The 14,438-nt window shown below is 38.8% G+C and overlaps 1 protein-coding gene across 3 annotated transcripts in view; it reads left to right on the forward strand.

Moving 5' to 3' along the window:
• Positions 1 to 14,438, forward strand: part of cntn3a.1 (contactin 3a, tandem duplicate 1) — a 138,704-nt gene that overhangs the window by 93,056 nt on the left and 31,210 nt on the right. For all 3 annotated transcript variants that reach the window (XM_028582439.1, XM_028582440.1, XM_028582437.1), the window contains 4 exons: positions 2,956 to 3,051; positions 12,504 to 12,707; positions 13,036 to 13,138; positions 13,476 to 13,660. In XM_028582439.1, the coding sequence (XP_028438240.1) occupies positions 2,956 to 3,051; positions 12,504 to 12,707; positions 13,036 to 13,138; positions 13,476 to 13,660 (588 nt within the window). The remainder of the gene's footprint in view (positions 1 to 2,955; positions 3,052 to 12,503; positions 12,708 to 13,035; positions 13,139 to 13,475; positions 13,661 to 14,438) is intronic.

The following is a 14,438-nucleotide window of genomic DNA, read 5'->3' on the forward strand; positions in this document are numbered from 1 at the left end:
GATCAGGAGAGCTTCACTCGGGCGCCTGGGTAGCTCACCTGGTAGAGCGCGCGCCCATATATAGAGGCTCGTTCCTCGACGCATCGGCCAAAGGTTCGACTCCGACCTGCGGCCCTTTGCTGCATGTCATTCCCCCTCTCTCTCCCCTTTCATGTCTTCAGCTGTCCTATACAAAGGCCTACAATGCCCAAAAAAATTATCTTTTAAAAGAAATTAGAGCTTCACTCTGAGTTGAGCAACTGATATATTTTTTTTTCTAATGTTTGAACCTTATTTTAGAAAATAGTTAAATCTGGCCCTGTATGTTGTTTACATTGCCTATGATGGAAAGGGCATGGTGGGCAAAAGGCACCCAATATATTCTTTGTCATTATGGTAACATATTTGATTTTAACTCTATAATTTCTTATCAGCATTCAGATGACAACAGTGTGCAGTATATTAACTCAAACCAAGCGGTTCACACCCTTAAACCATTCAGAGGCGTTGCTACTGCAGCTGCTGGGATGTACTGTCTGACTCAGCAGGTAGTGGCCCTGCCAGAGCAGCTATAGTTTAATATGTTATCCAATAGCATGTTTGCCTGCTCACTAAGCCAAAAAAAGTATGTTGAGGCAGTTAAAAAATGTGCAACTTAAAAAAAGACTCCCTCATTTTGAGATGCACATTGGATGGCAATGCTAGTTGGTTGTTCCACCCTTTAATGGATTGTTTTGACATTTTATTCAGACATTCATCGTCCCGAGAGGATGAATCCTACTGACTGGTGATTCCCTGCATTTTTCTACAGCACCACTGGCAGGTTGACATTTGTGATTTTGAGTGAAATGTTTCAACTATAGGCCACACAGCAGACATGTGGACATGACACAGTAAGAAAAATTAATAATATTAATGATGGCTGAATTCCATTCAGCTGTTTTATAAATAATATTGTTTAGGGTATTTAGGGGCCCAGCAGGTAATATGGAGTGAAGCTCATGCAACATGGTTTATTGAAGTTGCCAATAACCAATAAAATGAATTTAAATTAAATGTATTAATAAATGGAGTTGTTGTTATTTATTTAACTGTTTGAATGTATGTATCAGTATGTACTGTATGCATACTGAAATGACTTACGTTAGTAGGTTATTATTATATAACATAACTCAGCCACAGGAGTCTGGGCTACACTCAGTAACACAACCAGGACTACAGATCTATTGTGCCGGCAGGATGGAATAAAAAGTTAAAACTAGAATGTATCTGGCCATTTGCAACCTACTCTTATGACCATAGTAAACATACTAACCACCAGTATGTTAGCATTGTCATTTTTTGCATGTTTATGTGCTGATGTTCGCATTTGTCACAAAGCACACAAAGTACATCCTCACAGAGCCGCGAGCATGGCTGTAGTCTTGTTTTTAATCTGTTGGAAAGTCAATATATTTAAATAAACCAGCTCTGGGTTTCCAATGCTGTTTGCTAATATCAGAATCAGAATCAGAAATACTTTAATAATCCCAGGGGAAATTATTTTCGTTACCATTCCAGGTATACAAACAACAATAAAAACAACATATATTATCAAGACTTTAAACATATATAATAAAAACAAATATACAGTAATAATATATAAATATGAAATGTACAGCATTAATGTGCAAATAGTGCAATAAAAAGAGAAATGATTGCAAGCAATGGGTTTTACGAAGTGTTGGATATTCCAACAATACAATACAATATTTTAACAATTGCTTCATTATGAGTTCAGTTTGAAATTTGGCTGTGAAAGCAAGATTCAATCAAATAACAACGTAAAATATTTTACAGTGGTTAACCTGTTACATTAAGATGTAAAGTTAAGCATGACAATACATGAACATCATCAGAGGTCTTAAAATGATTGCTTTTACAAACATTTCCGGCATAAGCAGCATAAAAAGGATAAATTAATACACTTCTCACATTCACTTCAGAGCTTTATCTCATCCAGAGGGATCAACATGGCTTGCTGGTCCAAAGGGACCCTAACTGTGCTCAATCTGTTTATGCACGGAGAGGCTTAATGCGATTTTTACCAATGAATCAGCCATAGACTTAGAATTGGCCACTGAAGCATCCACACAATCTGTCTGCACCAAATATGAGAAAAACGTAATGATATACTCATTAATTTGTGAAGTCATACAGAAGCTTTCCGCTAAATCATTTGTGAACCAAAATAAAAAAAGCTGCTTTCAATTGTGAGAATGTAACACTCTTCTACTGGATGCAGTTTTCCATTACTCAGGGTCTCCAAAGATCACGTATTGTATTTATTATACAGAGGCTCATCCTGCTGTGCTTGTACAGAGGAGGTGTCAGTTTTGCATTCTTTGTCCCTGTTTTTGAATTCAGTCTTGATTATGCCATTATATGGCAGCCGCATATTTGGCTGCACTGCCTACCGTATCTCCAAGAGACACAGCAGGCAAAGAAAAGTGTTCAAGGATTGCTGTCTCTATTTGTTTTCTCTCAGCAGGTTGTCAACAAGTAATCGGTCTCCATACAAATGATGTTTCAGTCTCAGTCATTTAATTGTAACTGGTCTGTGTGCAGTGGATGAAACACAGAAAGTGATAACAATACGCAGTTCCAATTAAATTCACTCATGTGTGACTTATACTTGAGGAATTGCTTGCTGCTGCAGTCAGAAGTGTTTGGGTCTTTACAGCACTTTGTCTGCATTTATGCAAACATTGCGTATTTCATGCAAAAGTTCTGCACCATATGGCACTGTTAAACTCTGATCTGTAGCTGTGTTCTAACCAGATATAATTATAATATATAATTATTGAGCAGCCACAGATGTGACCTGTAGTGCATTTTTACATCCGTAAACAACTCTGCATGTTCTGTGTGTCTATGGCTTTTGTGAAGAATGAATTGATTATTTTTGCTTTGTTGCTTTTGTATTGGGGTTAACAGATTTGGAGAACTTCAAGACCCAGAGAAGAAGTCCAGTGAGGGTCCGTGAAGGTCAAGGAGTGGTCCTACTGTGTGGCCCACCACCCCACACCGGAGGTAAGACGGGCTATTTTGAAGTTCTTTATCCTTATAATTGCTACCTTACACAATCAGTAATTTGCGCTGATGCTCAACAAAAAACTTAGTGAACAGTGAAGACTCATCTACTCCGTGTTTATCTGGACAAAGTGGAAGTCACGTTTGTGCTTTCCCCCTCAGATCTCTTGGCTGTTTGTTTGTGTTGTTGAGGTCAGTGGAGTGAGTCATTTTTACTTTGGGACACTCTGGCCTGTCAGCCTGATTTTCAATGGGGTTGAGGAAAAACTTTGGCATGCAGACTGGAGAGGCTGTCTGTGGCTGGGGCCCTGCCAAACTGAGTAATAGAGCTTTTCTCTGAAGGTGCTTTGTTTGCTTTACATCAGCCCTTTGCATCTATCACGTTATCATTGGGAGTTAGCATCCAGTGTTATTAACTCCTACACAGGGGTCTGGGGATGGGACTTTAGATCTACCAGCCAGCAAGTCTGAATGTAATTCTCCACTGTTGAAAAATCTGGATCTATGTTTCAGCTAGGGCTGGGAAATATATTGATATTATATTGATATCGTTATATGAGGCTAGATATCGTCTTAAATTTTGGATATCGTAATATCCTGATATGACACAAGTGTTGTCTTTTCCTGGTTTTTCCTGTTCTAGCTGTTCCATTATTTGCCTTTACCCGCATAGTTATTATATCAACATAACTGATGATTATTTATCAAAAATCTCATTGTGTGCATATTTTGTGAAAGCACCAATTGTCAACCCTACAATATCGCCACAATATCGATATCGAGGTATTTGGTCAAAAATATCGGGATATTTGATTTTCTCCATATCACCCAGCTCTAGTTTCAACCTTTATTTCTAAAGATCAGTTTTAAAGAGCTCAGTGATAGTCTTTTTACCGTAAGGATTCACTGGCTTAGACCAAATTATCCCTCTCACTTTAATTTTTCTTTTACAAAGCATGAACTGTTATATACTTTTTAGCATTCTCTTATGGTATGAATGTGAGTAATTATACACACATCACATATGTGTACTGCTCATGTAACGTTGTTGTGGAGTTAATAAACTACTCGTTCTGACTACAAAAAAAGCTGTATAGGCATACTTCCGGTGCACTAGCACAGGAAAGCTTTTTCTGGCTGTGATAGGCATAATCAGCATTGTGTGAACTTATTTAGCAAGCGCTTGAATGTAACATACTTTCATTTATATGTAAAAGTTCCTCACTCTAGCTTTAAAGCTTCGGTTGCCGTATGTTATATGTAACATACTGTAAACACAAATTATTGTTGGTGTCATTTGGTAAACTTCACTCCACTAATTCATGTGTTTTTCTTTTTATCACACAGTAACTTGCAAACCTACTGTAAGATTAAGCTTACATTTGTAGTGCTTTGTTCTGTATATGTTATAATGAGAAATCTCACCTTGTGTTGACAAGAAAAGCTGGGACAATGAGCCATATGCTTACATTTGGCAGCCTCATTGTGGAATGGCTTTTTTTTTTGACACATCCCCTGGTAGAAGGTGTCCAAATGCCAACACACACTCCAGCAAGCTAAAAACAAAACCACAGCATTGTCAGGAGTCTTGGGCTGTAGTAGCAGTGTCATGACACAGTCCAAAAATATTTTTAAAAGAATTTGGCAACAACAATTTAAATTCTATAGTTTATTCATTATTCGTAGGGAAACAGCATTGACTTAGTCAGGACAGTGACCCATATGCAAATTCTGTTTGGTTTCCTCCTTCTCCTTCTGTTGTGCAGGCAATTGTGCAGGCACCAGGCTAATGTTTAAAATTTGGAAGAGGAAGATTGCTTCTCTTATGTGAGTGCATTGACGGGGAGTATGGTGCTCCCTGGACAACCTTTCGGCTTTTAGCAGTGAGTGCAGAAATGAGTCAACATTGACTGACTTCTCCTTGAAAACATTACATGTGCCAAATCCTTTTTGGTCATTTGCACATATTACACAAACAGGCTGTACTGTACTGTTTGCAAGCCAGTCAGAAAAGAAAGCAGACGTTCAGTAACCAAGGATTCATTTATTCACTTGGAAATGTATTGATGTAGTTTAATGAGTCACCTTTAAGTCACCTTTGAGTCAAGAAAATAATCTTGATTGTTTGCGTGTTTAATGAATGCAGAAGTCAGTGGAGGTTATACCATTTTATCCATGGCTGCGTAATGTATATTGTAAACAGTTTTAAATACTGTATACAGTTGTTGCGGCATTGTTTGATCTGTTCTAGTAGGTTAAGTCACTTATCATTGAGTTACAACAAAGTGTGAATTTTCAATATCTACTGCTGGTAATTATTTCTATTCAGAGCAAGTGATTCATTTCTTAATTTCGTATTCATATTGTGTGAGAACAGTCCTATTTTGGGCAAACTGAGGCCAGAAAATATGAATTACAAGTGATAATTTAATCACTTAATGTAATTAAGTAAAATGTCATTTTACCAGGGTGTGCCAGGTACAGATTGCCCAACAGACAATTGTGAATTAGATCTGCCAAACGTCCAGATTTTTTTCCTTATGGTGGTTATGTGAGGACACAATGACAACTACATTTAAGTTTAAGTATGGCACAAGTGCAACACATTGTTACATGATGGGTCTAAAAGAAAGATTTTGTATTACACAGAAGAACAAGGCCAAGGGAGGGTTTGACTTCCGGCACTTACTTATACTCACATTTTCATACCTTAAAAATTATTCAAGAGTGCTGCTGCTCGGCTCTGGAAAGGACTGGAAGTGTTGAATGACCTTGTCCAGAGTGTACAAGGCTTATAATGTAAAAACCACACTTGCTTTTTAAAGTATTGAAACACATCTGATTATGAATCTCATTTTATTCATGTTAACAGCAGGTGAGAGCTTCACTCGTGAGAAACGTCACGTCATTTCAAAAACTTTTGAAACGCCACCGCTAATCATGTGAATCATCTCCATGTAATTTTTTTAGTGTGTTGCTCTGTCAGTGGCACAGCTTTTTCTTTTTTCTTTTTTATGGGTGATGAAATGTATTGTTGTTTGACCTTTTTTACTAACAGATGGTTAAACCAGGGGTTTGTATATTCTTTGTCATCCTCCATTGTTATACTCTCGTTCAGTAAGGGGATTTCAGGACACCATTTTATTTAAATTAGCATTAAAAATGTAACCTCTCTCTTTATAAACTAATTTTCATAACTTTCAGGAGACTCCCCCGGCTTCTGATGTTGCACTTTGCTCAAGAACTCCAGCTGTTTTGTTGTGACATGCGATCTTGCATATTTCACAACATCGCACTCATAAATGTTTACCAAGATGTATGCCACAGTGTGTTTGGGTAAAAATCTGACTAAATCATTAGAGATATCATATCTGGGTCTTGATGTTTTTTGTCTTCAGGAAAATGTTAATAGACTTAATAATTCTCTTCAATAATTCTTGTTGATCTTGTCTGCAATTTGTTACCAAAACTCTGGACCTTCCTCCAACATGACACTGATCATTTGGGACTCGAGTCCTGGAGGAGTAACTAACAGTGGTACATTGTACCTGGCCCATATCTGTCACATCCAGTCTCATACGAAGCCTTTTCCTGCTCTTAAAAAGGAATGATAACTACATCCACACTTATATAATATAAAAGGTACAAATACGGCATGGGGGGACAGAGAGACACCAACCCTGTTGTGTTACACGTCACTATCATCTATTTTGCTTCCGGATGCCAGTGTTGTTTGGTTCAGTGTTAAAAAGCAAAGCTGGCATAACTGTGGATCTTCTTTATGGCAGTATTTCGGAATATCCGTGTAAAAGAGACTAGTGATAATAAAGTGCATGAATGTTGGTCCATTCATTTATGGACATTGTAAGGAAGCCTGGCCACAGAGTCTAGGACGGTGATAGGATGTAGCAACTATGACTAAAAAGGTGTGATGTACACAGTGCAACTAAAGTTAACTTGCCTTAACAAAGGAGAACTCAATTCATTTCAACTAACTCAAACCATGAGTAATGCTAAAGACAAACAAATCCGGGATAGTAAGTAAGTTTGCACTGCTACAATGTAATGTAACATCAGATGTTTTGCCAAACTGTTTATCATACTGTTGAAATCAAAAAACATTGATGCCATAGACTTTGTGATGCCAAGAAGAACAGTAGAGGTACAGTTTGTAGAAAGGGACGCATTTTGTTGTAATAAATGTTCGGAACTGACCATGAATGAAACATGCAAAACCCCTGATACGATAAAACGAAACACATTAGCATTATCAAAGCTCTCAAGGCTCTTATATACTAGACGCATCCAAGGTGGCGCGCGCCATCGTGACGTCAAAATGACGTAATATCCTGCCGGCGCGCCCGATTTATAGTGCTTGAGCAGAGGTCGCGCACGGCTGTTTTTTTCAGCGGCGTGCGACAAAGCGGAAACTGGAGGCCTGAACAAGTTCGCTGACAACCGGATGCCAGGACTCTCAGAGTGATTGCAAGTCTCTCTTGTAAACTTACTGGGTTAAGATGAGTTCTATTATGGTGAATGAAAGGCTTGATCTGACTAAGTAGGTCATCGAATCAAATCGAAGCATTGACGGCAATGCTGCTGCCAGTTCTGCCGTTGTTTTTTCTTCTTCTTCTGGTCCGTAGAAAGAGCAACGTCGGTAGCATTTGCTCATTAGCGCCACCGGGTATAAATAGTCATGGCGATCCCATGACGTCACATTTGCACGCGCCAGCTGGGCTGCGTCTAGTATATAAGACGCTTCAGACTGTCAACAATAATGTTATTTGGGTGAAAGGTACTAATTGCTAATCTTGGTCAAATTAATTTTGACTGGGTCAGTTTGAATGAATCTGCTTCACTGCTATTTTCCTTATATCAAATCGACACAGCTAGAGCATGCTTTTCTCCACACGGACAGACAGCTTTTGTTTATACCTGCTGCCCCTTTATTCCTTCTTGTTCCGATGGATCATAGCTGTTCTCAGGAGACCTTGCACAGTGCTTGAAATGATCCATTTTCTAACAATATTTTCGGCAGCTGTCATCGTAGATTATGCCTATTGATGGAGACATTGAGGATGCTGAGATGGGCTTTAGGATGAATCATTTTCAATTTTCTAACATCTTTGCTGAAATGCTAGCTTGGCCATATCTGCTATGGTAATGATGTACCCCGTCTAGTTTTAGTTACATGCTCACACATTTATACAAACACATACACCCACTCACTTTACTGTCGTATTCTCTTGTCCTCATTCAGCCCCTTCTTAGACTGCACATATAAATAGCCATACTGCACCTTTCATCTACTAAATTCCTAATAAGAGTAACAGGACTGCAGCAAATGATTATTTTCATCATTGATTAATCAATGTATCAATAATGAAAATTAGAAATTATTTTTTATGATTAATTGATAAATAACTTTTTTTCTGTAAAATGTAAGCAACTTGTGAAAAATGCCCATGACAAATTACCAGACCCAGTGATGACATTTCAAATGTATTGTTTTATCTGAGCAACAGTCCAAAACTGAGCGAAAGAGAAGTTTATTTTCAAAATGAGAAAATTTTCAGATTTGAGGAGCTGAAACCAGTGAATTTTGCTTTTCTGCTAAAAAACAAATACTTGATTGACTATCAATATTGTTAATTTGAATGGTGTTCTGTTGTGCAACGTATCAATAGGCAACCAAATTTGTCTCTGTTTTTCTCTTATATATAATAATACATACATATATAATAATACAATAATATACATTCATGGAAATAATATGGATACATTAGAAAGGTGTGGTAAATACCTGATACGTGAATTTGAAATTACTCTCACAGTGTTGGAAAAGTGAGAAACAAGCTCTCATACAGTAAAGGGTGACGGGACATAATTCATTATCAGTGCATTACAGCCTTAGACAATGATCTGCCTCATCTCCCCTTTAAGGGATCTCAATATCCCATGCATGATTCAGGAGGCCATTATTTCATTTTAATGATGCCTCAAAACCCTCAAGACAGCTAGAGGAAGTAGTTTGGTGAAGCCAGGATGCTCTAAAACTGTAAGGCAGTTTGAAATTACCAAAATATTGTCAAGTGTCCAAGTGAGCGCTCCAGGGTGCGCTGTACTGTATTTGCATTAGATGTCAGTCTGTGTCATCTTCTGCTTTGAGAGGGTCTGAATGACTGTGGTTAGTCCATCACCTAATGCATCTGACCTCCTTTCACTAATGGAATAGGGCCTTTTAGATTTACTCAAGGCTGAAATCACTTGTTCTCTCTTTGCAGTGCATTTTCCTCAAAACAGAGGCTGCTCGCTGGCCAGTAACAACACACATAGCTTGCAGGGATTTTTCCCATGTGCGTGACCTAAGCCATTTTGATAGAGTGAACTTGTTGTGTGTTATGAATACAGATAGGTAGGCCTGGTTAATGGCTGTTACTGTCTAGGGAACAGACTTGCCAGTACACACTTTGACTCAAGTTGTGCATATACTTTTCTTTGATACAACACACACTTGTGCAAAAACCCACTCTGGATTCAGTATGTCCTTGGACTGTCATGTTGCATTTCTCTGCCCTCCTCCCAGATCATTAAGGTGGAATTGATGCTGCCTGTTCATTATACAAGGGCTAAATGGAAGCACAATGAAAATCTGCCACTCACTGTCAGTCATGATTGCATTATTCCATTACCGCCCGTCTGCAGAGTTGAATCATCAAATACAACCATTGGTACTTTCCACTTCCTATTTCCTGCTTCCTGTTTCTCACCATGAATCTTTAACTAACCAATTAGTAACCTCTTATTTGCTGTTGTTCCAGTTTATCATCTCCTGCACCTTTGGAAGATATTGTTTCAAAAACAGACATTAAATATACATGACCTTGTCAGGATAAGAGCTGGGATGTATTATTTAGGGGAGAGAGGATTTTACAGCTGTTCCTACTCATGGATCGGATGGATCAAGCCAAGAAGTTATGGTTGATTCAAATGACAGGGGCTCAGATGGAGTTCATGGCAGTAGAAACCACAAGAGATAAACATTGAAATCGAAATGCAACTACTCTTATCATGTGTGTCAAATTAGTCTTTGGAATAGTTTAACTTTTTGGGAAATACACGTTAGATAATAAGATTGATAATGCTCCCATGACTTGTTTGTTAAAGACAGGAGACAGTTAGCGTAGCTTAGCTTATTACATGGCTGTTAAATACTCGATTCTCGATTATACGGGTTGTTATTTCTGAATAGCAGATGCTATGGGTGCAGTTAAACAGCTGAAGTGATAAATAATATTTTTTTTTACCTTTGGATAGAGCCAGGCTAGCTGTTTCCCCGTTTCTAGTCTTTATGCTAAGCTAACCATCTACTTGCTGTAGCTTCATGTTTACTGTACAGATAGAAGAATGGTATCAATCTCCTCATCTAACTCTAATTTCTTTAAAGCCAATGCATATCTGTCAGTAAGGTTGTCAGCAGACGTACGAACCTAACAGCAGGTTTAGAATTCATGTACCGTAGAGTTATACACGTTATAACTTTCAAAATGTGGCACATTGGAAAACAGGAAACATCATTGGCACTAAACAGAGAGACAGATGTGATTACACTGTGTGGTCCCAAGTTTCAATCTCACGTTGTGTTCTTGGGATGATCACAAGGTCAGGTTATCCTCTACCAGTCCAACCCTCAGAAAAACAACCACTCTGTACTTGTATTTGTTGAAAAGGAGAATTATTTTTACATGTGCATCAAAAGTTCTCAAGATTCCTTATCACGTCGTGATTTGCAAGGTTACAGTAATATGTCAAAGCCCACACATCCTCCTGCCCTCTAAAGAGCAGAAGTTAAGAACACTGAGTCAGTAGATGAGTGTCCAACTCGCATCTCAATTATTCCCTGTACTGTACTGTAGTGCAGAGTCATCGCTTAGACAAGTTTTTACCAACGGCCAAGATTGCTTTTGGGACAGGGATGCAATATGGTCCAGAGCAATCTATCCTTGTGTCAATATGTCAAAACACTATCATTCCTTTTTATAATGCTGCTGATTGTTAGTGCAAAGCCTCTCTGACAGCACTCCATTTGGTTGATGGTTCTGGGAGTCTTTCCCAGAAGTTTGTTATCATGGATGATGATAGAATAGCTGGTACTGTACTATACTGAAAAACATGATCTATAATACATTGGTTTTATTGGGAATTACTGTTTCTTATGCAGGATCTGCAGCTTAAGGGTTGATTTAAGGTCCTCTGCTGCTACATGACAGCTACAAAGGGATATACTCGTTGTTTTTTGTACAACTACTGTATCTGTGTTTTTAAATAAATTCTTGTTAGGTAATGAATCCCAAGAAGAGCTATGACGAAAATGAAGGTAGATGAAATAAAAGAAAAAGACACTGGGTGAGTTTGCTTATTACAAATGTAATGCTCTCACATTTACACAGACATTTTGCCAGAACAACCACAGCCCCATAAGTCGTCTTTAAGTACCGGAGAGACACTGAAATAGGACCCAATAGGAAGGCTGATTTGAGTAATACATCCAAGTGTTGGAAGGTTCACCAGGTTCCAAAACACTGGAAAATGGTTAAGCTTTTACAACTTTTGAAAGGTATTACCACAACAACCAATTTTCCTCCCTTGCGATAATAGTTTATGCAATCATGTACGTGATTCTTCATCACATTAAATTTGCTAGATAATGTTGCATTGAGTTACATCAGAAGTCGAGCCAGGTTCTACTGTTTTGGACAACCTTGCTTTTTTCTTTTGTCATAGTCCTCTACTACAGGACCCCCACTGGGTCCCACACCACAGTGTGGTCAGTGTGAACATGGCATTATCTTGGATGTCACTGAGCAGCAATACTAGAGCAGATGGGACTTAAGTGCCTTGCTCAAGCAGCATTGGTTTTGAAAGGGACAACTGCATGCAAACAGCGATTTGCCGCAGGGTTGTGCGGCGGTGGCAGTGTCACTGAAATGGCCCATTTGTGTGACGTCTTGTTGTGTTCTTTAAACCCCCCCAATGTAGCACAAGTAGACTTTATATTTCACAATTACTGTTTTCACCACCCGACTCCAAATCTGTAAGTCAAGCGTGCCACCGCAGAAAAGATCTCAACATTCCTGCTGTTAATGTTAATACCTACTTCCCCCGAAAAGTCAATCATTCATATTCTCAACACTATTCTCTTTTGTCATATTGAGGGCATTTATCCAACAGTGAGTAAGAGAAATTGCTCTTCAATTATAAATTGTGTTTTTAATCATGGAAGGCTGGTACTCAGTCAATTCCACTAATTGCTTTATCCCTGAAGGCATCCACTCACACCAAAGTGATGAGACTGCTGATGCAGTACACACTATCTTTACATGGGTATAGATGATGTATACATAGTGTATGTGTTTTTGACTTGTGCCCTGTGTGCCTGACTTTGTTCACAGAACTTACCTTCACATGGATCTTCAACGAGTACCCATCGTTTGTCATACAGGACACGCGACGATTTGTGTCCCAGAAGACAGGTAACCTCTACATCGCCAAAGTGGAACCCTCTGATGTGGGCAACTACACTTGTGTAGTTACCAACACGGTCACCAAAAGCAGTGTTCAAGGACCACCAACTCCTCTAGTGCTGCGGGTTGATGGTATGACAGTTTTACCCTATGTACTATCCATAGAGCTCAAAGTAAGGGAAGAGTGATGAATTGTTTTTGTTTTTCAAAGTAATGTTGTCTGGTTAGGAAATTTGATAGAAGTCACAAACCCAATAGTGGTCAGAAAAAAATCTAAATCTAAAGACATAGTATAGTGTTCAAAGAAAAAGAGTGATCATTTATTTTCGCTTACACAGTGGTGTCACCTAAACTTTGTTTTGATTTTGTTTCTTTGTGACCTTTTTAAGCCCTGAGCTGAAAGAATTCCCTTCAGACAATGTGTGGCGTCATTTCTATATTTCTCTCTTTGTAACTCCAGGTGTGATGGGCGAATACGAGCCAAAGATCGAAGTGCAGTTCCCTGAAGTTGTCCCTGTTGCTAAGAGCTCAACTGTCAAACTGGAATGTTTTGCACTTGGAAAGTACGTTCCACTGTGTGTTATTATACCACCGTCATACAGTATAATTACACCATTACTTGTTTACTGTATCAATCTAAGCTGCATGGTAATGTGTGAGGACCCTGTGAAGTGATTTTGAGCGCATTTTAATGACTCCCTCTTGTGCTGTACACCCAAAGAAGTAACCCTCACCAGCTAAAGTTCAGATTAATTAAACATTGACATGCTTTAATAGTGTTTTTCAGTATTCACTGGTATCTTATGTTTATTGGCCTGAGCTAAATCTCTAGATAAGACGATCTTCAGGAGTATTTTTCATTTTATGGCCTTGCTTTGTGTTATATTTTCGTGCCTTTAGCCCAGTGCCAACCATCAGCTGGAGAAGAGCGGACGGAGCCTCTTTTGGCAGGAAGGTGGACATAAATAAAGCCAGCGGAGTTTTAGAAATCCCTTACTTCCAGCAGGAGGATGCAGGAGTATATGAATGTGTGGCTGAAAACACCAGAGGAAGAAACTCTGCAAAAGGAAAACTGTCTTTCTATGGTGAGTAGGAGGGTTTCGCTGACTTTGATCTACAACTGATCTTACTTCACACCTCTTGTCTTGAGAAACAAATACCTGTCTGTCTTCTTCCCAACATATCATGCACTTTTGTATTCTTCTACCTATTGATTCATAGCCTCACTACAACTGAGCCTGATTGAAAATCCTGCAGAATAAAAGTGTAGCTTTGGTGCGAGTCTAACAAAAAGTTTAATTTGTTGTCATGCAATCTGTAGTTTTTATTAGAACTTATATATAACTGCATCATATAGTGGAATGTGGTAATAAATTAACCTATTACCAGTAGTTCATTTCTGACTAGCTCTTTATTGTGCCAGCGGCTAACACAGGGCCGTAGCGCACACAGATTTATACTGCCTTTCAGGGAGAGGTGATTTTTCCCTCACCAACACTGGACTTATGGCCCATATTCTGAGAAAGCTTTTAATGGCCCTTGATGAAGGATTTTTATGGTTTCTCTCTCCATTATTTTGCAGTCTATGCATTGATGATGTCTGCCCACCAGGCCCTGTAGGGATGTGCTTGCCTGAAATCATCAAATCCAGATTTTTCTTTCCTGTGAAGGAGGGTGCCTTTGATATGATAATAGAGTTTTTTGTGGCACCTGTGGGTAAGATGAAATGTTCACAGTACCTGTAGGTAGGCTGAGGATTAAACATAGTTAACTTTAAAGAGACGTGCCTGTTCATAGAGCAGCATAGCATCACACAGCACTGGGCCTTGACGACTTAAAGGCCCTAAAATAATGGAAAATGGC

This window comes from Perca flavescens, chromosome 7 (genome assembly GCF_004354835.1).
Source record: "Perca flavescens isolate YP-PL-M2 chromosome 7, PFLA_1.0, whole genome shotgun sequence".
In the NCBI taxonomy this organism is placed as follows: domain Eukaryota; kingdom Metazoa; phylum Chordata; class Actinopteri; order Perciformes; family Percidae; genus Perca; species Perca flavescens.